The 25,873-nt window shown below is 40.4% G+C and overlaps 1 protein-coding gene across 4 annotated transcripts; it reads right to left on the reverse strand.

Moving 5' to 3' along the window:
- Nucleotides 1-16,500: 16,500 nt before the first annotated feature.
- LOC120724835 (photoreceptor outer segment membrane glycoprotein 2-like) lies at nucleotides 16,501-25,265 on the reverse strand. Of its 4 annotated transcripts, XM_040017295.1 has the most exons (5): nucleotides 23,568-25,265; nucleotides 23,359-23,435; nucleotides 21,488-22,918; nucleotides 19,001-19,238; nucleotides 16,501-17,198 (listed from the first exon to the last, which is right to left on the reverse strand). In XM_040017295.1, exons 3-5 carry the CDS (start codon nucleotides 22,072-22,074, stop codon nucleotides 16,944-16,946), a joined length of 1,080 nt encoding a protein of 359 aa, XP_039873229.1. In that variant the 5' UTR covers nucleotides 22,075-22,918; nucleotides 23,359-23,435; nucleotides 23,568-25,265; the 3' UTR covers nucleotides 16,501-16,943. The 4 variants fall into 4 exon arrangements, with proteins under 4 accessions (XP_039873229.1, XP_039873226.1, XP_039873228.1 ...); XM_040017292.1 differs by having other exon boundaries at nucleotides 21,488-23,715; nucleotides 23,832-25,265; XM_040017294.1 differs by having other exon boundaries at nucleotides 21,488-23,435.
- Nucleotides 25,266-25,873: the final 608 nt, after the last annotated feature.

Genomic DNA, 25,873 nt, shown 5'->3' on the forward strand with positions numbered 1-25,873 from the left:
GTCAGAGGTGTACAGGGTGAAGAGAAGAGGGGACAGCACAGTTCCCTGTGGTGCTCCTGTCTTTAAGTTAAAAACTTCACATTTGCAACCAACTGCAACTCATAAGTGTAATAAAGTATTCAGCATCACAGAGACAAGTATCATTGCAGGTTTATTCAAAACTCATTAAACTCCTACTTTTTCCATAATTTGCTCCAAATCATTGAACATCTCAATGTCATTCCACATTGTAATCAGTGACTTTTCCTTAAGTTTGTCACTCACCATGAGCCCAATAATGGTCAGATAATGAGCCCCATTTAACTATTTTGTAACCACTGCACATCTGTTCAATTGTCACTTGTCTGTCTGTGCTGAATCCTTTACAAACACTCTTAAAGAAAACAAACATTAGCCAAACACACGGATCATCCTGGTGGTCAGGCGTCGGCCATCCAGATTCCAGAGGTGCTGTAAAAGGTCATAAAGTTAACACTCTGCTGTAAAAAGAAGCAACACTGGTTTCAAACACAGTATCACACTGTATTCACTTTTTCCCCTATAACGTTCACATTTTCTCCAACATTTTCTCAACAAAATAGTGTAATTTCATCATCAACATATAGCCTGTAACCACAGTTTTCTTCACACAAAAACTCAATAATCCTGTGGTAGAAAAACATCATTAAGTTGTGTCCTGCTGTAAATCACATGATCAAATCACATGATTAACCATCTGTTGTAGAAAAGAAATGTAAATGTTATTGTTGCACAGGTGTATACACTCTTTCTCACAGTGATATCTGTGAGCAACACAAGGTAGTGAATAACACCCCCATGGTAAATTCACAGACACAGAAAAATTAAAAATAAAAAGGTTAAATTTGCAGAGTTCACATAGTCATGTGACCCAAGTTTCCTCCTGTGGTCATCCTGTTCCTGCAACAGAGACACACACAGAGATAAATCCACACTTTTGTCAGGTGGGGTTAACTTCACACAATGGCATTAAGTCAGTCAGTCTTGTCAGCTTTTGTCAGCTTTAACCAGTCAGTCAGTTCCCCATTTTTTTTAATTCTCACTCATTCAGTGATTCTTTCTTTTGCTGATAGTGGAAATTATCGTTGCATTTTGTTTCCACCCTCAGCAAAACGACGACATTTCAAAAAGAAAAAGAATTTAGACTGGATTTCCTTCTTGAATCCTTCTGGACAGGTACTCATTTTCTAATTGTCGCAAATAAGTGACTTTCTCCCAAGCCCATTTTAATTCTGGAGAAACTCACTTGCAACCGTTCGCAACAACATGTTGTGTAGTTCTTCCTATTCAACGTTCAGATCTCCTTAGGTGACAGAAAAATTATTAAACAAAGCTTTTAGTGCACCATGAAAGTAACAAAATAAAAATAAAATAAAGGAAAGAATGAAAGGAAAGGCCTTGTTAAGTCATGGCATGTGTTCTTCATTTCAGGGGGATAAATCATACCAAACCTAATTGGCAGGCTCGACTTAGTAACAAAAGACAAATCAACAGCCAGTTTAATCTCAAACATTCATCCAGCCACACACAACATACAGCATAACCCTGTTGTCTCAGCACATAATAAGTTTCTTCTCATGTAACCAAATGTGTGCCATGTTAAAACTTCTTCACACACCAGAAATTCACAATCAGCTCACTCAGCTCACTCATGCAAAACCCCTCATCAGCATTCTGTTTTCTCCTCTATGATGCAACCATCTGTCCTCCTATAATATTCAGTCCACTAGTCTTTGTATTACTTTCATCTTACTAGTGACTTGGAAAAGATGACAAACAGAATCTCATGCTTAAGATGCTGTCTGGTCCTCATGAGTATCATTGTATGTGTATATGCATGTAGGGTTAGTATGGTTAATGCATTTTCTCTGTTTGTGTGTGTTTTTGTGTACCTCTCTCATCACATTTTCAATATTCTCATCACTGCTTAAAACAACGCACATTTCTGTCACGTTCCTGGGTCGGTGACCCAGTGTTTTGAGTTTCTTGTGTCTCTTGAGTTTTTGTATTATGATCTTAGTTCTCTTTGTTGCCCCAGTTTATTCTTTAGTCTAGTGTCTTAGTTTGGCTTTCTTGTATTCTCTTTAGTTTTCTGAGTATTTAGTAGCTTCCCTCTGTCTCTCTGTTATTGTTCTGTGTTTCTTAGTTGCTCTGTCTCCCCTAGTCAAGTCTGCGTCTATGTTACATTTCCTGTTTTACTTTGAAGGTCTGTGTCCCACGTGAATGTACTGAGTTTCGCTTCCCTTGGGTCTCGTTATGTCCGATTTCTCCCAGCTGTGCTTCCCTTCTGTGTCTCATTCCCCTCGTTATTTCCCAGTGTATTTAAGCCCTGTGTTTCTCTGTGTCAGTGTTGTGATCTCCCTCATGCTGTGTTTGAGTCTCCCTGTGTACATTATAATTAGCTTTTCCCAGTTTAGTTTTGTATTGTTTGTTATCTGTTTTCTGGCAGTAAAGCTGTGCTTTTGAGTAGTGATGGGCAGATGAAGCTTCATGAAGCACTGAAGCTTTTCATCCAATTGGTTCACCCCAGTGCAAAGCTTCTTGAAGCTTCATTTGCTCTAGTAGGACACCTACTGGACGTAAAAATATTAGTTGGCATGAATTTGAAGAGTGTGGCCTTTTGCACACAGCCTGTAAATGTCAACAACAAAAGGAGTGTGTAAAACATGTATATTGTAGTGATGGCAGTATACTGTGTATATTTATACTGGCAGTATGGAAAATGATTATTTGGAAATGCTTAAAATGGAAATGATCATTTACTGTGAGGTGAGGTGTGGTTGGGGTGTGGACAGTAGTTGTGCTTTTGTAATGTTGAGGTATGGACAGCTACACACTGAGGCTTTGAGCCTTAGTCTTGCCTGTTCACATTTTATTCTGTAAAAACTAAATTTTCACTGCTTTTATGACCTTTTTAGTGGGGAGAACATAGCTAGGATTTAATGATATAACAAATCTTTTAAACCCTTTGTCCTCCACAATGCTAAATGGCTGGGAGTCCTCAATCACCATGCTAACCAGGTCTTCATCTATTTGAGATTGTTCTCCTGAGGAAAGACAATAAAGACAAAGCACAAATATAAATATCACACACGTAACTTATTGCAGCTGTATAATATCGTTATATCATTTAGTAACATTACTGCATGCTATATTATCATGGCATTTGATGGCTCACCTGGTCTTGCTCCACAATCGGTGTTCCCCTTATTCTCATGCAAAGCTCTGTAGTGCCTAAGCATGGATGAGGTGTTGTTGTTATAGCCCAGCTCCCTGGCACATAGCAAACACTTCACCTTGTACAAAAGTAAAGACAGCTTAACATAAATTGTATTGCACCATCAGTATTATGAAAATACATCTTCTGTAGAAATTTACATACCTTGTTGGGAGGAATAAGATCAAAATGTTCCCACACAGGGGAGGACATCCTCCTCTTCTTAGCTGGCTCCATTCTCTCCTGACTTTCTCTCCTCACTCTCATAAACCTCCAAACTCTCTCCAAACTCTCACTAACCGCAACTCTCCATCAAACACCCACATTTTGATTGAAGTCTGAGGGGTTTATATCGCTGTCATATCTCGCGGCAAAGTTCGAACCACTTCATGAACCAGTCACGTGGTACAGCCAGGCAGCGAGGCTTCGGACGTCATCATTTTCAGCTCCTCCCATAAATGAAGCAAGCCTCGATACGCACATCGCAGAAACGCCCCCTCCATTACTCCACACAAGCTTCGAAGCCTCGATACAGAACGTCACATCACTACTTTTGAGTTCAAGTTCTGTCCCCGTGAGTTTGCATTTGGGTCCAATTCCTGCCTGCCACACAGCCGAAACATGACACTCTCTCTGTTTTTTTTTTTGTGTGTGTTTTTTAACCCTCCTTTCTTAAAAACAGAAAGTAGCATTACAGTTGTTTCAGGCTGAGAAACACCAAACACTCTTCATGTTATCATTCATCAACACAACTACTTTATTTCTTTTGTCCACTGGGCAGGTGACCTGCAGAATCATGTCTGCCCCAGCTGGATACCTTTTCACTCACATACTTTCACACCTCTCAGTAACTCACACGCACCATGACGTCAGACACAATCACCTGCTTTTCGCCAAAACAAAAACATGATGCTGATGTTACAAAAGTCTTACACACATGAATCAGGATGCAGAAAAGCTGTTGCCCATATGAGGTGCGAGGAAAAAACTGAACTCACGGATAGCTGCATGCTCGAGATATCATAGCTCTGTTTCCCTCCCCACTGATACGGTCAACCAGCTCCTGCTCTGAACATGTGTAGCTTGCTCATCAGCTTAAAAGCAACTGCATACAAAACGACAATCAAATTCACTCACGCAGACCACGTCTGGCCCGCACACGCACACAAAATAGACACATACAAGAGCTCTGACCTCCTTTCGGTGGAGAAACCAACACTCAACGCCCTCAGTGGCGGAGAAAAAAATGTTTTTAAACCTCCTTCTATTCGGTGGAGAAACCTGCTTAGACCTCTTTAAAACTGGTGGAGAAACCATATTAAACCTCCTTAAAAAAATTTAAAACACTGGCGTAAACATCTGTATGCATGTGCAAGAATGTGTGTGTGTGTCATGTGAGAATGTGTGTGTGTGTATGCATGTGAGAATGTGTGTGTGTGTGTGTGTGTGAGAGTGTGTGTGTGTTTGAGTGAGTGTGTGAGAATGTGTGTCTCTCTGTGTGCGTGACTTCCTGATCACAACTGTATCTAACAACATCCTGGTCATAAAGGGGGTAATCTCCCCCACACCCAATGTATTCCTGTATTGGTTCACCTGTATTGGTTCACCTGTATTGGTTCACCATGCACAACGCAGTGAAGCCATAAAAAGGGCAGGAAGCTTACCAAACATCAAACAACCCTTCACAAGGATGTGCTTGTGATAAAACAGGATGTGCTTGTGATAAAACACTACAGCCCCCCCCAAAACCTCGAGAGGCTGGGGAGGGGGACAAAGGAATTCCTTTGATAACAGAGTTGAAACAATGTAGAGATGGTAAGCATAAAAATGACAACATTTAACAAGTCACTTTAACACACCACATTTTTGAAGAGTCAGCAATTTTACTCATCCTGCAAAGAAGAGAGCCTCGTTGCATGAGAGTAAATCATATTTAAGTTCAAAAACTTTTTTTTGCTTTTCAAAGTAAAATTTCTGTAATGAAGATTTTTTGATTGCTTTGTCTGAACAGTTTTAGACAAGTCTAAAAACATTTCACAGATGTTTTAGTGCTTTGGTAAGCTACACCGTAAGTCTACACACCTAACACACACCTATTTAACTCAAAACTGCTGCATGATGGGTTTTTTGTTTTTGTTTTTTCAAAATGGTGGGGTTGGAGTGATTTGTGCCAGTGGCACAACTTATGAATATTTTAAATATATTATTTTATTGTAATTGTAGAATGTATTTTTACAGTTTTTCTTTCACGGCTGCGGCAAAAAGGACCCAAAATGCAGGCAACAGCTGAGATGCGAGTGAGCGTTTATTTACAACATGTGAGACTACAAACAGAAGTGAGGATGGCCAGAATGGAAACTAAGAAACAAACTGAACTGGGAGTGCTAGCTAAACAAACCTGAAATAATAATTCGCTGGGTGAAACACGGGATGACATTCAGGGAGAATCACAGGGATGAGACGCAGAGAAACGCGGAATGGCAAAACAGGAGGGAGGCACAGTTGATTCTAATTGAAGAGACAAGAGACACAGACCTTCAAAGTAAAACAGGAAATATACGCAGACAGAGAACAGAGTCTGCTTATTTTGTTGGTTTTTGTTTTTTGCCCTTTATCCCCGTCCCTCTTCTCCGCTGTTTTTTTCCCCTCTTTCTTTCTCCCTTTTCTTTTCCTCATTCAAGTCTGTCCCGTATTCAGCAAGTGAAAATAAAAATAAAATAAACAATAAAAGGTGAATCAAATAGACCATTATGGCAAGGCTGGGATGGTCCATTTGGTAGAGTGAATCCGTTGGGCATCTTTCTTCGCCTTTAGACAATAATTCTGATGGCAAAAGAGCCAAACAGGACAGGCAAAAAAAAAAAAAAAAAAAAAAAAAGAAAGAAAGGGGGGATTTCTTTGTGGAGCTTAAATTGAGTCCTAATAGTTGAGCCAAATCTAAAAAAAGGCTAAGGCCCAAACCTGGCACAGCCTTAATAATCATCCCTCAGATATTCTGGATCATGTCCAAATAGGAGGCAATTTAGCTGCCGTAATCACCATGATATATTAAATATGACCAGTTATGCTAATGGACTAATTCATTAAGCTAATTAATGCACTAATTTGTGTACGTTTCATGTTAGTGTTATTGTCATTTTATAATTTATAGGTGTTAATATCAGCTCTGTAGGCAGTGAAGAATTGAACAAATTTGACAAAAATGCAGTTTTCTATATTAATATGCAAATGTATGCAGTTATGCACTCAAAAATTAATCACATCACTCACTGATCTGCAGTTTGAGTATTAGGTATGACAAACAGATTACGCACCATGTGTTGGCAGGAGGTCAAAATACCCTGACAGTGAAGAAGTGCAGGATGGAGTAGAGAAACTCCTTGAAGTGAGATGGCTCAGCTTACTCAACAATTAATTAACAACACCTAGAGGATCTTTACAAAAAGCTTTCATCTTCACACATTTGGCTCAGTTGTGTACATCAGCCTGTTATAACCTTTTTTTGCAAGAAAGGAAAATCTTTTATAACAGGACATCCAAGCTCATTTCAAACAACTGTAACATTTAAATATGAAGCAGAAGACAGATATTTATTCGTTAAATCTCCAAATACAATATACGATACAAATCTTTTTCTTGATTTTGGAGTTAAGTGTCATGAATAGAATATCATTAGCACAGCCTTCTCTCTTGATTTGCAAAACACTCAGCTCTTACCCACAACTAAAGTAAAAGAAGTCTTCCATTTTGACTGTCCATGTGGACATGGACATGGACATCCAGTGGCCTCTACTACATTGTTACGCAGCCTCCCACCTGGAAGCGGTCTAATAGGACCACTACCAAACAGCATGGTGCAAACAACCAACAAGATGTGCTTAAAACAATATGTTGAATGCACTTTAAATGTAGTTAGCATTGTCACCTCACAGCAAGATGGCCCTGGGTTCGAATGTTGCTGTAGAGAGGTGGAGTGGTCTTCCAGTGCATGCATGGGTGTTCTTTTGGTAGCCTACTTTGGTTTCCCTCCACAGTCCAAGGACATGGATATTAAGTTAATTAGTGATTCTTAACTGACATGAATATAAATGTGAATTGCTTTCTGTGCACCCTCACAGGACTGGCAACCTGTCCAGGGTGTATCCTGCATCTTACCCTGTGACAGCTGGGAAAGGCTCCAACTCCCCCACAACCCTGAACTGGATAACTTGTTAAGTAAATGGATGGATAATAGGGAAAACAAATCAATAATTTAAGGCAAGTTGTAGCATGTAAGCCAGTGAATGTGGTGCAGCATTATTGTTTTTAATTCACAACATATCCTGTACACTGTAGAAAATTGATCATACATCATCAACACTGTGTGCAGTGGTTGCAAAGGTGATTGCACCTTTAGGCATTTGCTGTGGTACTATCTTTGAGTTAAGCACCTTTAAATGGATATTACTGAAAAACTGTCATGTTTTCTCAATAGAGATATCAAAGCTTGACCAGAGACATATAGTAGATATGAAAATGTCACTGATCCAAACATGGATTTATCACTGATATTTTTTTTATCAACTAAAATGATAATTTTAATGAACTGCAAATAACATAAACACATTCTTTCAGTATGAATAACTGGCAAAATGACTTCATGGACTTGTTTTCAAAGGAACAGGCAATTGCAATTCTGCAGGATAAAGAGGAGTAGGAAGAGTTTATTGGACCGTGGAACTTTATTAAATCTTGTTTGGGGTTTTTTTTGTTTGTTTTGTAGATATCATATTGTTGAGTCTGTTTTATATTCCACTCTCATTCCTCGTTTTTTCTGTTATTGTAAAGGCTGTCTATTTTTTTACTAATACAAATCTTCCAGTTAAATATGTTCAACCACAAAAAAGGAAAGAAAAACAGAAAAACAGAAAAAGACAAAACAAGATAAAGCAAAAAACACTACAGAGAATGACTGACTGAGTGACATATTCGTACCTCATTACCCACCACTAAGGTGAACTTCACTCCCATTTTGTGCTCGCTGGGCTGATGGTGAGTAGTAGATAAAAACTGTGCTTGCTCAGGGCAGCTCTCAGGTGTGACTGTGTGTTATGAACCATGCTGCTGATTTCATGCTCAGCTCAACCTAGCTTCAAGAAGTCTACTACCAGCCTCTGACTATATATACTTGATAGACTAATTATCAAACTGGCAAACAATGTTTACGTTTTGAGCACTTAACTGCATATAATTCCAGATAGCATGACTTGTGAATGGAACGCGGGGTTGAAAAAGCACTCAGCAGAACTTCAATCTGAAAGTAATTGTGATTATCATTGTGAAGTTTGCAGGCAAAACCGAATCCTACAACTACGTTAGATTGGTTGGTGGTGCCGACACTGGTGCAAAATTTTTAAGGCCAAGTAGTAATAGGTCTGTGAATGGAACGTCTATCTTAACTTTCAAAGAAAGTGATGATGGAATCATCCTTAGAGAAGATGTGGATAAAAAAAAAAAAACGAACTACCCACACCACAACAACTTAGTGGTACAGCCAGAAGGGAGCAGTGGGTAGCATCAACAAGTTCATGTGGTGCTAGGCTTTGTGTAAGAAAACTGACTTTTGATGTGCTCATGTGGCACAATTAGCTTGCATAAAATGTGCCATTGGTGTTGTAAAATAACTTTAAATAAACCTTAGATAAGTAATTTTGTGTTGATTTTGTCTAGCTTTTATGTAGCATTACAGTCTCTGAGATCGAAATATAATGTTTTACTTTCATAATCAGTGGCACAATTTACCCCAAGATACTCTTTCCAAAGGCATAACTTACCGTGCATCAGGGGCACTGCGCCTACTGTAGCAGTGCTGTAGTAGCTGTATCTCTGCTGCCGTCTGGTGGGCAAACATGTGTATTAAAGGAGGCTGTTGTGTTAGGGTCAGTTTCTTCTTCGCTGGTGTCTCCTGCAGTCTCTCATTTAATATCTCTGACTCTCTGGCACTACCAAACGGTCAAAGGTGGAGACTAACCACATTGAGCTGAACACAAAGCAGCCTGCAGGGGCAGTTCTAAGATCCGACCTATAGGGGGGGCTCGGCCCCAGTCATAATGCCATAGTTATTATTAATGAAATATGCTGCCTGCAAATGTAGTTCACTGTTTTCACCTTTGCTAACCTCGTTTCAATATCTATACGTCACAGTGTTCCACAAAAAGCAACTTAATTAATTGGATTCAGAGTCAAAAATCTCAGATTTAAGATGAACCTTGTAGTTATCAAACCCGAGGAAAAGCTCAGTCATGTTGACCAGAACTTTCCAAAGAAAGTTAAAGACGAATTTGCAGCAAAGCAGATCAGAGGTAGAAACGTGCATGGCATGGTTTCACGACCACATCGTCATCAATGACAGCAGTATTATTACTATTTATTATTCAGTATAGGACTGCTCGATTATAGCAAAAATGATAATCACGATTATTTTCACTGAAATTGAGATCTCGATTATTTGACGATATTTATTTAACAATAACAATGTATTGAATAATGGCTTTAAAGGTTGTCAAAAAATAATATAAAATAGTAGACACTATGTCTACTTGATCCATGTCTGACTCCGCGAACCCATAATGTTTCCACACAACTGAAGTTGTTTTACCTCTCTTTTCAACCAACGGCATTCTTTCTTCAGTAGCCATTATCCTCTCCTCTCCAAATAACTTCTGCTTAGCTTTCCGAGCTTCCCTCGGGTCCTCTTAATTGTTGTGACACGTGTTCGAAACGCAGAGACGTGTGCTCGATTTGCCACATGGAGCAGCGCGAGAGTAAAGCACGAAGGAGGTGCTAATAATTGGCTCAGTCATTTTTTATTTTTTTTGAAAGCCCAGATCGTAATTTAGATTAAAATTCGATTAATTGAGCAGCCCTACTTCAGTACAGACAGTAGAAAATCACCCCACCACTCCACAAACCTGGACAAGAAGCAAAGAGGTAAGAGAGCTGCTTTACATACAAACCATTGCTTCACTGAGCCCTGAGCAGCATGGACTGCAGTATCCCCAGTGCCCCCAGTACCAGTCTGTACATCAGTGTGGATGCAGCAGTCCGGCTCAAGCTTGATTAAAATATTACCATTCATATCAATGAACATGTTTTTTATTGGAGCACCCACAGAGCATCCATGAAACTGTGATTTTACCTCTTCTTGCTCTTTAAAATCGCTCCCTTCTCCTTGTGCCATTGCTCTGACAGTCAAATACACGCTGACTTCAACCAGAAATTAGCAAAAACAGAACGTGACTATGATTATTATCAGAGCAGGTTAGGAATGCATGTTGATGCCAGAATCATCATCGGTGAATGTGATCAAACTGAAGTTTCCTTGGCTTTATCGTTTCACCTGTTTCTGTCTTGAGCCTCCTCTTTCTGCCCTCCTCTCTCAGTCTTTGTGTTCTCACCTAAAGTTAAGTAAGTAAAACATGATTTACAACCCTATAAAAAACTGAGCCATATTAATTTTCAGCAATATTCAAACTGAATACAGGCTACTGTTCATTGACAGGTAACATACTGTCACGGCTATCGAGGCAAGCCGTGTGGAGTGAGATAAGGACCAAAAGATGCAGGCGCTGACTTAGATGAGAAGAGTGAGCTTTATTGATTGATTGATTTTATTGGCTCTCTTTACAGGCTCTTTAACAGACTAAACTAACTGAGTCTGGCCTACCGTGGCAAATTCTCTTGCTAGTACATAACTAGACATTTAAATTGGTAGGTTAGATCGCTTAGCATTCAAGCTAGGGTTTCTGTGTTTGCCTAATATTGAGTTTTAACTTTGATTACAAAGATTCGTTATAGTCTTAGTCACTGTTCTCTAAAAAAGTGTTTGGCTTAAAAAGAAGTTTGAGAGCAATAATTAATAACAAACACAGAAGCAGTGCTCGTTGTGTACCACGTAAGATGAGATGCCAGATGAGCCACAATCTGACCCAGTGTCAAAAGGCCACGGTCTTTTTTATTGCTGTGGAAAAGTGAAGTTGTCATAGGGAACGTCATAGTGAATATGCTTACTCCATGTATTTTCTGCCTCAAGTGTTCAGAGTCACAGCATCCTTAGCCCTCATCATATTTAACTCATTCCCACAGTTAAAAATGTCACAGTGTCTAGTCTCCTGTATATATTGCCCGTGCACCAGTGTTATAGTTATTCACCTGTTTTCACTGTCACATGTATATACAGTAGCTTGTATCACCTCCCCCAACATTGTATCTAGAGCTCACGTGTGTAAATAAACTCTTCTCACGCATCATCAGAACCTGTGTTCTGGTTGAATCTGACCTTTGGGTCCATCTTGTGTCTGACGGTGTTCGCCTTAACACTCACGGGGCCTTTGCAGAACAAAGTTAGAATGAGGGGGCGGAGCTCTGAGTATGGCTCGACAGGTCTGTCATAGACAGACGCGGTGTCATTGGAGCTTCTGTAGTTGGTCACGCTGAGGTGATTCCCATAGTGAAACACGTCACTTTTTTATCAAAGAACCAGGGATTACGTTAAGTAACCCAACGTTATTTGATGATGACGACCACTGCTCTGCAGCATAATTTTTACAAGTATAACCAAAATGACAGATTAGACAATGAACTAGGAGTCTAAATATATCTACATCTAATTATATGTGAACTAAACACCCTAAATGTTTATTATTTGTTGAACTTATGCATGAAAAATTCTATAAAAATAAAAATTGTATTTTTTATTGGCAGAAAAAACTGACAAATAATGTAAAAATTTCAGCAAAGAAGAGCCACCGGTAGATCCTTCATCCAAGATGGATGAAAGTTCATGGCAGTACAGGAGGTGAATTCCTTCTTTATTGTCCACGGAGCTCCTCAAAGATCTCATGTTCTCTGATCTTATAAAGTAAGGTTCTTCATTAAGCTATGATGAAGCTGACTCAGAGGAGAGCGCTCTCTATTTTTTAACCCTTCAAGGTTGATGCTGATCAGCCTCTGCAATCAGAATTTGTCAATTCCTGACATATAACAGGCAGAGGATAATGAAACTATCATCCTAACTGAAACACATCAGGAACTATTTGTTTTTCCAGAAAACTAATTTAGCTTTTAACACAGGGTTAGGGAGCTGGAGTAGGGGTGGGGTCATTACTGATGACTTACAGGGTAACAAGCTGTGCTTCAGGATTCAATAGGAAGGTGCGGGACACTACAGATGCCAGTAGGGGGCGTGGTTTGACCAGTTAACTGAGGCAGGTGAAGCTGAAGGTGTGGATAGGAGCATGCTGACCTCAGGGAGCATTCAGACAGGTTTTTGATATGATCACATATAAAAAAAAAGTTTTTAAAGGAATCAGAGGCAAAGGGATAAAAGGTGTCCCAGTTGATCTTGTACACATCAGACTGAATTTTACAGTTAAAACGATTCAAGAGCTTCGGCTGAGGGAGGTGACTCTGAAGCTCTGCACCAGGGTCGCCTCCTTTAGAAGAGGACACACTTCCTGTCCTTTTTTAATGAAATGACAGGAAGTTAATTACATCCCATAGTGCATAGCAACCACTGTTAAACTGTTTATCGGAACCAGGTATGTTCGAATTGATTTAATTTTGAAATCAGTCAAACTTGTCTTTTATTCATCAAGCCTTCAAATTTCTGAACATGACCAATACACAGGTTCCCAAATTAGTGTCCGAAACCTGCGTAATATGTAAAAGAGAGTGACAGCATCTGCATATTGTGTGCCAATGTCTTCTGTTTTTTATGTGGCGTATACAAAAGGCAGGTCCTCTTCTTTGGCCTTTAGAGGTCTCCACAGCAGAACATCTGCCTCCATCACCCAGTTCCTAACATCCTCCTCTATCACACCAGTCCTTTCCGTGACCTCTTTCAGGGCTTTTACATTCTCCTCATAAATGATCCTGATTGTTTTTTTGTTTTGTGTTTTTTTAATTAAAATAATCAAACTTTTAAAACAAACAAACAGAAGGAAATAAACTCAATGAAGGCTCAGGACTGCAGAGCTCCTCAAACATTATTCGATGAACAGAAAGCAGAGACAGAAAAATGTCTTCTTTGGTTCATTTTTATTTCTTTAGGGCAACAATAACAACAGCAGATTTCCCACCATGGATGAAATGCTGTAACTAATGGCTGTGACTTTACTGTCATAAACCCAATTGCATGAATCATATGAAGACCAAATTGACACATCTGTGAAAACGTCTCAGAAAAGGTCAAAGTTAATTCTGATTATCTACCGGATATAAAAATAACATTAAAACTTTGTTATTCAACAACAAAGGTCATAAATTTTGACTTGGAATTGTAAATATATTGTTGCTGTAAGTATTTTTGCTTACAGCAAACCTTCAAATGTGTTTTCAGACATAAAGCAATGAATCAGCTGTTTGGGCAACCGTGTCTTTAATCTATCAGCTTAAAAGTGTTCAGCGACACCTCAGACTTTTGAATACATCTAAAACTGAAAACCCACAACATTGTGCGTGAAAACAAACATCTGTTCCAGTTTTTAAGGAGGCTGCGAGTGTCATGTGTTTCAATACGTCTCACAGGTACTTGAGACTTGAATGTAAAATTCTGGAAAAATGACCAACAGCAACATGAGCAGTTTACTTTCACAGGAAATTCAAATTTTACCTTTCAGAGTTAGTGCTGCTGACTTCCTCTGATTCAGCCTCATCTTTTATGACCTGGCTGTGAATAAAACATTTAAAAAAAGGCCCTAAAGGTTAAGGCGCGGCACACAATGGCCACGATTTGACTCCTGGTAGCAGGAAACTCTTTGAGGGTCTGCCTCTCTGTGACAATTTGGTATTAGTTTACTCATTTCATGTTTGACGTGCATGAACCTATACATGAAACCACCATGTATGATTAAGGGCAGTGGCAGCATCCTTTGTCACACATTTGTACAACACATTAACACATTTTAGAAAAAGCTGTAACTCCAGAGTGCAGTGTTTACTGCATTGTTTAAAGCCCACATTTTTTTTATTAAAATTGCTAAAGAACTGATCGGGTGTCAAAACTGAGATCGCTTTGTGAAAACATAATTTTGAATAATCATACTCGTCAGTTATTTGGGAACCAAGGAGACTGGCTGCTTCAGCTTTAAAGCACAAAATCTTTTGAAGTTCCAGATGTTAAAGTGGGTGATGGATGCGACTGTTCTCAGGTGAGTTATGGAGCCATGCAGCTGGAATGTGAGGGAAAAATGTAAACCCCACAGAGAAAGGCCCAAGTTAGGTGGTGGATTTGAATTCTGGGCCTTGTTGGTGTGAGGCAACACTGCTAACCATGATGCCATGGTGCTGCCTGTTCTTTTTATAAATGTTGGAGCAGTGCAGTTTTACGCCTAGAATGGTGCACTGGTTTTCTTCTGCTGCTATTATTGCTGTGCAGCATATCTATCTCCTAACATTCTTTACTAATAATAATTAGTATATACAAATTTCTCTTACAGATAAATATGATGAGATGGCGAGTAAATGCACCAAAATTTCCTTCTGATGTGCACTGGTGGGCATTCTGAATGAAAATAAAGTGGCTATTCTATTCTATTTTATTCTACAGGGTGGGCCATTTATATGGATACACCGTAATAAAATGGGAATGGTTGGTGATATTAAAGTCCTGTTTGTGGCAAATTAGTATATGTGAGGGGGCAAACTCCTCAAGATGGGTGGTGACCATGGTGACCATTTAGAAGTCGGCCATCTTGGATACAATTTTTGTTTTTTCAATGGGAAGAGGGCCATGTGACACATCAAACTTATTGGTAATGTCACAAGAAAAACAATGGTGTGCTTGGTTTCAATGTAACTTTATTCTTTCATGAGTTATTTACAAGTTTCTCTTTGTTCACAGCCATTGACATGTCGAAGAGGTTAACACGTGAGGAGCGGATCAAAATTGTGTTGATATCTGGTGAACGCAGTAACCAGGTCATTGCAGCAGATTTCAATGCAAGACACCCTACGAGACCACCCATCTCCCATGCTACAGTTATACAGTTAGCAAACTGCTTGCTCGTGAAACTGGTTCAGTGTTGGATTTGCCAAAATGTGGACGCAAGAAAACTGTCACTAATGAAGAAACATCAGTGGCTTTCCCAGCTTCATTCAGCAAGAGCCCACAGCGTAGCACTCGCCGCATGTCACTGGAGAGTGGCATTAGTCGAACATCCCTTCGGCAGATATTAGCTACTCACAAATGGCACCCTTACAAACTCCAGCTACTGCAGTATCTCAACGAGGATGACCCAGATCGGCGCACAGAATTTGCAGAATGGGCAAAACAAAAATTGGAACAGGACCCTCAGTTCACGCAGAAGATTTTGTTCAGTGATGAGGCAAACTTTTATGTGAATGGTGAAGTTAACAAACAAAACCACCGCTATTGGTCTGACACTAACCTACATTGGATGGATCCCTCCAAGACTGTTGGAACAACAAAAGTGATGGTTTGGTGTGGTATATGGGGTACAACGCTAGTGGGTCCATTCTTCACCAATGGAAACCTCAAGGCCACTGGATATTTGATGTGTTTCCCTCTTTATGCACTGAAGCTGGCATGTTCCCTGAGTTTTTCCAGCAAGATGGTGCACCACCACATTATGGGTGCCAGGTCCGAGCATTCCTAGATGAACAGTTTTCTGGAAAGTGGATTGGTCGTCGTGAGCCAGTTGAATGGCCCCCAAGGTCTCCCGATCTGACCCCCTTAGACTTTTATCTTTGGGGTCATCTGAAGGCAATTGTCTATGGTGTGAAGATACGAGATGTGCAGCACCTGAAACTACAGATACTGGATACCTGTGCTGGCATTTCTCCTGCGGTGTTGCTATCAGTGTGTGAAGAGTGGGAGAAGAGGGTTGCATTGACAGTCCAACACAATGGGCAGCACACTGAACACACATCAGAAACTTGTAAATAACTCATGAAAGAATAAAGTTACGTTGAAACCAAGCACACCATTGTTTTTCTTGTGACATTACCAATAAGTTTGATGTGTCACATGGCCCTCTTCCTATTGAAAAAACAAAAGTTGTATCCAAGATGGCCGACTTCTAAATGGTCACCATGGTCACCACCCATCTTGAGGAGTTTGCCCCCTCACATATACTAATTTGCCACAAACAGGACTTTAATATCACCAACCATTCCCATTTTATTACGGTGTATCCATATAAATGGCCCAACCTGTACTTGTACTGTTTTCAGGCTTTAACTGATGGGCTGTTGATTTTTTTTTCCACAGTGATCAGACTTCTTTGGAGAATGGTAAAAATTAAAAATGCAATCAAAGACCAAAAGGTACCAGTTCATGGCTTTGTAATTTACTTCAAGTATAAAAAATAACTCCTCTTATCATATAAAAAAAAATCACAAAGAGTTCATTTATAAACCTGTCATCAAGGTAAAACCTATTCAAACTCACGTATCTGAAGGCAGAAGACCTTGTTGGTCCATAAATCTGAGAGCTCTAAGGACTCAGCAGGTAAAGTTTAGCCACTGTTCCGAACTTGTTTCGATCAAACAATCAAGTTTTTGTTCTTGTCTCTGGGACGAAGCTAAACGTGTCAGATCCACTTGATTCACTCTGCATCCTGGAGAATGAAGTGATTTCTATCCCGAGTCAAAAGCATCTTTGGAACAGCTCATTCCTTCTGCTGTCCATGACTCCACAGGCTGGAGGCTAGCTGGTCACGAGGACCTGGACCTGCTGTGATGGCAGTTCCTCCTCTGCAGCAGCAGTCGGGACATTGATGTTTGGGTCGTCGTCGACCTGGTAACACTTTCCTAGGTTCTTAATAATGTTAAAGTTGGACCGGGCCGTTTCTGCCAGGCTGTTTTCCAAAATCCAACCATCTGATTCCGACTCTGGATCACCCAGCCGGAGAACGTTCTCCATGGCCGTCTGCAGATAACGGACACCTGTCAGAACCAGCAGCTGGTGGAAAAAGGAAATACAGTATGTTTAATCAAGTTTAGACTTCAGTCACAGTGGAGACCACAGTGTAACCAGAAGTATTGTGACTGTGTGCCCCCATCTTGTGATCTCCCTGCCTTTAACATGGTTGCTTTTAAGACACTGAAACTGCTCAGTGTTAAATCTGCAATAAGAGCGTTAGTCTGCTATGGGGATCTTGATTGGATGGGGTCAAGCTGACACTTTTGGTCCCACTTTTTGTAATAATCCAGTGATTAAGGGTGGTAAAACGGTGTGCACATCAGACTGGTATTACTGTACGAAGCTAGGGTCAGACCACATGCTCTCACCCACAGACTGAGCCGAATGTAAATGTGACAAATTTATCATTTATAAACATATAAACATACAAGAGCAGTCAGTTCATTTTATTAACCATGAGCAGTGTTAATCTGTGGCTCAAAAATAAGGGTATAAGAAACACACTCAGTGCAAGCTCGGGATTTACTTCTGTTTTTCTCCAAAAACAACGAGATGAGGCTGAAGGAGGATCAATATGCTCATGATATCAGGGAGAACTCTGCTGATATAAGCTGCTGGGACTGTGCAAGGTCCTGAGATCTAAGTCTCAGGTGAAGCTCAGGATTTATCCAAAAGAGCTGCACGATCACTAAATGAAAGTTGTGTAGAACAGCTGACCTGTGAGGTGAACATTATTTACTGTCAGATCCTAAGGCATCCCTGAGTTCATCAAGGTACTCTTGTTGCTCACATCATTTTTTCTGCAGTGATGGAAATTGAATTGGAGTTCTGTACCCAGGCTCTTGTCTCACATCCACAGTTAGAAAAGTGCCATGAGGGTGTCTCTGAAAAAACGCTACAGGAATCGTTTGGTGGCTTTCCAGCTGATGCTCGAGCTGCTGTGATAGGCCAATAGAGAGGAAAAGACACACTCAACCCTAGCCCTGTGGTCCATGATGCTGTACAACACATTACAGAGCTGAATCATTTTCATTTATATTTATTAGCTCCTTCAACTCTGAGTCAGCTGTTGAGCTCAGTGAATGGAATAAGACACCTCCTTCCCCGTACAGAGGTTCACAGATGTTTCGGGAAAGGGAGGTGACACGCTGCAGGAAAGCAGAAAAACTCTTAGGACTCTACTGAGTGCAACATCGGATAGCTCACTGATAAAGCACACATTAATATAACCAAACTGAGATACTATAGCATTCAGGCATTATTCTAACACAAGGACACGGTTCATTTATTAGCTGCATTTTGACAGAAATATGTCAAAATCGAGAACAATAAAAGAAACATGAACGCACTCTTTCTGTCCTCGTTCCTCTGATTTTCTATTATAAGGCTACTACAACGATGGAAGTGTTGATTTTTGGTGCTGTTCCACTTCCTCACTTTCATTGTTGGACTCTACCAGGGCAGCTATGCATGAGCCAGAGTACAAAATGATCCATCTTCATCTGATACAAGGCCGTCATCTTCCGAAACCAGCTGATTTACATTCTGTTACTTTAATAGGCCCTCACATTCTTTGGATTAGATTAGTTTATATTTGATTTGCATGTTTACCTCAATATTTGAAAATTTAGCCACATTTAGTGAACATCTGAGATTAGATCATGGCATATATCACAGAAAGTGAGTCTCCTTTAAAACCACAGAGGTCCACGATGGTGGCTTTGCAGATCTTATTGGGGTTTTAAAAAATCTCTTTTTATGGAGCTGATTTGTAAACCTCTGTGCTTTCACTTCTGTTCTGTATGAACTGACGGTTCTAGTTTCAGCAAAATCACCAGTACCTCAAAAAGCCAGATGAGCAGCACGGTGAGGCCGATCGACTGCATGATGCCGGTGTAGTGGTCTAGCAGGGCCTGTCGGCAGCCCCGCCTCCACAGGTTCAGCTGCTGGCTTTGCTCGTCTTGGGTCGAGCTGGTGCTGAGATGGTGCTGGATGCAGGGCCAAGGGGAGAAGGTGCTGCAGCAGCTAAAGGGAACACCATCCATCAGGTACTTCCCCTCCACATTACTCCTCATACGACTGAAAGGGAGGAACAGGAACTGTTGCTACTGCATGCAGAGCAGTTAGTCAGTCAATCGTTTCACTAGCTGGGCCCACATCCTCATTTTAGGTTTGGCAGCACTTTTTAGTAGATAAAGGCAAATGGCTTAATCAAGAATTGAGCTAAGGTTTGGGGAAGGCCTCGATTGAGACTGTCGGTGGCTCCCGGGCCTGGCAGATCACCATTTACTAATGAGAAGTGAAGAGGTGAAAGAATTGGAAAAAAGGGGAGGGAGGGTGGAATTATTGAATTAAATTCAATACATGTTGCAGCTGTTTCTAAGTGATGTTTGTATGCTGTTTGTGGAGTCATGATCTTCCAAGGGATCTCATGATCAAATTTAAAGAAACTAAAGCTGCAGAAACAATTATCACACGTTTTTATCAGAATGATTGATAAAATTTCTGTCATTGCTAACTTATAACTTATGTTTAATAAGTTATCTGAAGTTATTTGACTGGACCCTATTGGTTATTCCTAATTAATCTATGACACCTGACCTCTGTAGCGTCCAGGCTTAACTGCATTAGACCAGTGGCCTAAATCCTTCAGGGGTCAGTCTGCTTACTGTCTGTTGGAAGAGAAACACCCACATTTCCATATAGGTGTTCTATAAACAGGCCTTCAGTTAGAAATAATAAAGTCAGGGGAAGCAGTGTGAACTGTGTGTGAACAACTCACACTGCTGGTAAATAAAAGACTAACTAAACAGACACACAATCAGTCAATGCAGCATCTAATGAAACTCTATTTTAAAGTTGCAGTCGGTCATTTTTAGAAGTTTTTAATAGAAAAAAAGTCTTCATAAATATATACTGATTAATGCGTAATTCCGTCTTCCAACAAGCTGATGCCCTCTGACTCCTCTGACTCATCGACTCTTATCAGACTCTCTTCCAGAGTAAATGGACCTAGACACCACCGTGTTGCCCTGCCATCTTGAATGCAGTGGCTAAGAATGACATGGCCGTCCCACCTGCATGATGACAATGGAACAGACCAGCCACATAGTACCACAGTTACATTTAATTTAAAGATCACAAACAAATAAATGTCTTTTTCCTCGTCCCTCATCTTCACCTCATTCCTCTTCCTCCTCACCACAAACCGTATCTTGTTAATTAAAGCTAGGGCTCTGACACATAAAAATGTGCACGAACACACTTATTTATTCCTAAAATTGTCATCCGACTAAACAACAACAACAACAGCCGGTTATAAACTAACATTAAAATAAATGTCCCAAAAATCAAACAGTTTGATTATATTCTCATATGGTATGAGAGTTTATTTGCTAAGTCTCCAAGCCTGAAAACATTAGATCAGCCTTGAAGAAAGTTTCCCAAAAAGTTTCCCAAACACCAGCTAACAGAGGCTAACCGACAGCATTTACCGACAGAAATGTTCAGCAGATCTTCAGCAACTCACCTCAGTATCACAAGTGAGCTCCTCTGACTCATCGACTCTTATCAGACTCTCTTCCAGAGTAAATGGACCTGGACACCAACAGCTGAGATAACAGCAGACTACACTCACTACAACTAATGGGCAGCCAGAGGTGTTTGTCCTACAGCAGCCACCACAGCTAGGATTATGCACTAAATAAATTGTGAGGGGTAAGAAAAAAGACCTCAGTTCAGTCTGCTATCTACTGACATCTAGACTAATATTTTACATATTTTGAACTCTTAATGTACTATCTGATGTAATTTCTAAGATTTTCTACAGTGAAAGGGTTTGTGGAAAGTGTTATGCTCTCCTAACATTAAAAGTCATGTGTCTGTGTACATTAAACCCTGCTCTGCTGGATAAATCATGTCGGAACCTGAGTCCAGCACTTCAGCAAACACAAATAACTGCTACACAGCAAAATGTAAACACTGTCACTGTGAATTCTAGATTCATCCACCTGCAACACTCTATGAGGTCCTTCAAAGTTCAACATCTAAATTATTATTCCTGTTTGACAACTGGAGGGTTCATGTGACCACAAACAACCAGTCGATGAAGGTTATCTGAGCACAGTTAACAACGTACTCTGTTTACGTTATGTTTTGCACTAATACTGGGGTTTTTTCTGACAGACACCTTTAGGCGGGGTGTAGTTTTTAACCTGGTGCGCTTTGGTCTGATACACTCTACTGAAGGACCCTGTACCTGCTACCATGTGCATCATTCACAGTAATCAACAAACCCAGAAAGACTCAGCATGTCCTGCTCAACTTACTCTACCACAGCACTGCTGCTCATGTCCAGGTAGCGGCTGCTGATCCACTGGATCTGGAACCAGTCTCGGTATCCTGTGTTCCCACAGCACTGGAACTGGATCTGCAGTAGGTCCACAGTTCTCTTCAGGTTGCAGCGGCCCGGAGTGTCTGTGTCTTTATAGTATCGCATGGCATTCCTCAGGCCCATAAACAGGGATTCCTCCATTTGACTGCGAATGCCGTAGCACATGAGCGCCCCTGCCAGGACGCAAGAGGTGAAGAAGAAGGTGCATATGATGTACGGCATCATCACCAGCTTCCACCGCAGGAACTTGTTGGTGTCGGCACAGTCCAGGCAGATCTTGCCACCGAAAAAGTTGATGCAGCAGGCTGCTAGTCCTGTGGTGATCAGCATATGTGGCACATAGAGGATTCCCTGCTCCGACATCACTTCTTGCCATTTGTGAATCTCTACTCTGAGGAACAAGCCAAGGCCAAAGAGGATAGTTCCTGTCACTACAGAAATCCAATTAAGCAGCCAGAGAACCTCAGCTAGCTTCTCTCTCTCCACCTTGCTAAATGTCACCTTCCCAACTGCCATGACCATTCTCAGGTTTCTGAGTGACTCACGGCTAAGAAGCTGCTAACATGGCCAAAAGGTGGCCACCCTCAGTGTGCATGAACACTTTTGACTACAAGGTGCTGCATAACAATCTACTGTCAGGCTGTCTGAGCTAAAGAGTTTATGTTCTACATAACAACATGACAGCATATTGTTTGTGCATATATTGTTTGTGCAGTATTGTTTGTTGCAATACTGAAACTTGTTTACAAATTAATATAATTTTAAGCCACCAAATTCATCATTCTCACTTCATTTGCTCACAGCTGAAGCTTCTAAAGGCCCACCGACTGAAATATTTAAGGTTGCACTTTTCATAAATATCAATCATTTATGATTGATAAATGATTGATAAAACACAGAAAAACACAACAGGAGATAAGATGTACCACAATGTAAGGAGTGTTTTGTAAATCAATTGTGAGCGTGAATATGTAAAGACGAAGGCACAGAGCAATCAGGCTTTTTAGAAGCTGGCTGTGTGCACTCTGACTGGTTTCCAATCAGGCCTTCATTTCATCTCTTCGAAATAAGAAAAACTTCCCTTTGGACAAACAGTTCTGAGAACTAGTCTAAACTAAGGTGTTTGAATCTTGCTGTCATGAACCATCAGGCAGATGGGGTATGGTGGCTCAATTGTGAAGTCCACACAGGTGCGAGAGGTTCAGAGGTCAGAGGTCAGGCTTCAGTGTGGACTTTTCTTTAAATGAAAGCTGCAGGATGGAGCAGGAAGGAGGCTGCTGCCCGCTGAGTGTCATAAGCAGCTTACAGAGATATTTTAGGCACTCCTGACTGCAGACCACAACTTGACATGATCAGCATTAGAGCACTGCGGGGAAGAAAGAAGGTCAGTTTATCAAAACTGGCACAAATACTAAGAACCACCATCATCAGAATCCCAGCTGTGTGATTCCCAGAGGATTAAGAATCATATAGACACACCCATTAGCGTTGACTTAGATGAAATAACTCCAACTTAGGTCTAACTGATGCTTTTACACTGCACAAACAAAGACAGATGTAAACATCTACTAATCCAAATGTTCTTTCTTTTGTCTGCCGAGGTCCATGAATGCTTTCCAAAGCATAAGACTATACATTTCTACAACATGCACGAACTGAAGGCATTTTTTTTCTTTTCATTATTATAGATCAGAAGAAAGTGCAAAGATGAGACGAGCTAAGGATGCTAGCTGTCAGGCAGCACATATACACTTATCCAATCAGCCAATACTATGCCCACAATACAACACATGGCAAAATCTTTACCTTGGGTAGTGAAATCTAACACCTGCTGCTAGTCCAATGTCGTGCTGATCTCCCGCTATCCCGGAGCAAGGTGAGCTCTGACACAAAGCAAATATTGAAGCTGAGAAGAGCAATTTTGAAGTGCCTGTTAACTCACCATCCTGTACTTCTAATCCCCTTACAGATAATCAGCTGTAATAAGCTGACACAATCTCCAACCCTCGACTCACCAGCTAGGCCTTCAGCAGAAAGACACATCCACTCTTTAAATCATGCTATCTGAACATATTGCAATATACTCCTAATATACTCATATTAGGAGGCAGGGGGAGAGCAGATGATGGAGTAGAGATGAGGAGGATGGGGTCAGTTAAGCTCCTGTGGAAAAGATAGGAGAAGGGAGTGTATACGGTAGTGACATATTTCTTAATAAGTAAGTGGTTTAACCCTATTTGCTAATATTATTTAATTCAACATGTTTTACACATAATCACCTGTTATTTGTGAGGGATGGACACGTTTGGGGATAGTTGGGATGACATGTTGCTTCAGGTTGTATTCATTCAGAAAGTTTAAAGCTTTTCAGTTTCTTTGTACAAGTGGTTGTATTCCTCTAATATCCAATCTTTTTCTGTGAAACTCCACAACAGCATGAAATTAGGAAATTCAAGGACTCCGTGCTGTGCAACTTGTAGACTTTCCTAACAGAAATTTGTGTCATGAACATAACTGTCACTATCAGTTTTCAATCATCCTATTTTCTTTTATTTTAACTGCAACCAAACAGAAGACAGCATTGACTATAGCAAGCACAACTATCAGCATCCTCATGTACAGACATGTGTAGACATATGCTCCAAATCATAATCCCCAGAGTTTCTCCTTTAGTCAGCGATCTCTCTGACTAAAGGAGAAACTGCGCGAAGCACCTAAATAAACACATGAACTCAGATTCACATCACTGCATCTCAGTTTATTGATGTACTGCAAAGCATACATGATATGAAGATAGCCTGTTACATTAACTGCAGGTAAAAGATGCTGAAGAAATACATGCACAGTGAGAAAAATATGTTTATTCAAGGCTGATTAAAAGGAAGCAAGCTGATCAAAGCCTTTACTACAGACTAACAAAACAAAGAAGTTAATGATGTAAGCACACGCCATCAGTACCTTCAGTGAGAATCTGTAGAATGTAGAAAAGTCACTGGTTTATACAAGCACAATAACATGAACACAAATGATGTTTTTGGCTTAAGTCATTCTGAAAACTTGGTTAACTGTAAAAAGGAGAAAAATATTAACTCTTCCCAACCCAAAAATTACAGGTACCGTTAGGGTTCTTTGAATTAATAGATTTGAATAACCCACTAAGTAAGTAAGTAAAACTTTATTTTTATAGCACTTTTCACAGACAGATGTCACAAAGTGCTTCACGAGAGAGGTAACAAAAACACAATACAATCATAAATACATCATAAATGCCCCGCTCTAATTAAAGGTATGACACCACAATATCACTGTAAAAACTACACCTTCATTACTATGATTTTTAAGGTTCATTCATAAAAACTTTCTCCAACACAAACTATTGAAGAACTGAGATTTCTGCCACACTGTGAAATAAAAAAGGCTGGAGAGTCTAACATGAATAATTAAGAGGCTTTTAGAAATCTTTACTGTCTATGAATCCAGGTGTTAGCTATAGAAATGCACAGCAACTGACCAGTATAACCATAAATTGGGAGACCCCGGAGAATGATTCAGTCCCTCTTTTTTTTTTCTATACAGAAATCTAAACAAAGCTACAAAATTTGAAGATTCGTTTTTTTGATCTTGAATATTGCAACTGGGGTGGCTGTAGCTCAGGTGGCAGAGCAGGTCAGCCACTAATCAGAAGGTCGGTGGTTCAATCCCAGGCTGCCTCCTGGCTGCATGCCAAATATCCTTGGGCAAGATACTAACCCCGTGTTTGCCTACTGGTGGTGGTCAGAGGGCCCGGTGGCACCAGTGTCCGGCAGCCTTGCCTCTGTCAGTGCGCCCCAGGGCAGCTGTGGCTACAATGTAGCTTGCCATCGCCAGTGTGTGAATGTGTGGGTGAATGACTGAATGTGAAGCGCTTTGGGGTCCTTAGGGACTAGAAAAGCGCTATACAAATGCAGGCCATTTAAATTATATCCACACTGGTGAATGCACCATCTGTTTTTCATATGTGTCTTGATCTATTATTATAGGTCATCGATCTGTCCATGTCATTCAGGTGGAGACCATGCTGTGGAGACACTCTATGTAGACCCACAGCATCTTCTCACACAGTATAACACACAAAAATAAAATAGAATAAAAATGAAATAGAATATAAAAACAGTAAAATGTGGCAAAAAAAAGTTTCACATCTGTTTTAATAGATTTTAACAAAATATCCTGAGACGTCAGAATGAAAGTAGACCAGTTACTTTCTGGCCGTTGTCCCCTTCTGGCCGCCTGTGCCTCAATTTTATTCTGCAACCTAGACATCCACATTACTCACACTCTC

This window comes from Simochromis diagramma, unplaced genomic scaffold (genome assembly GCF_900408965.1).
Source record: "Simochromis diagramma unplaced genomic scaffold, fSimDia1.1 OVJJ01000802.1, whole genome shotgun sequence".
NCBI lineage: Eukaryota > Metazoa > Chordata > Actinopteri > Cichliformes > Cichlidae > Simochromis > Simochromis diagramma.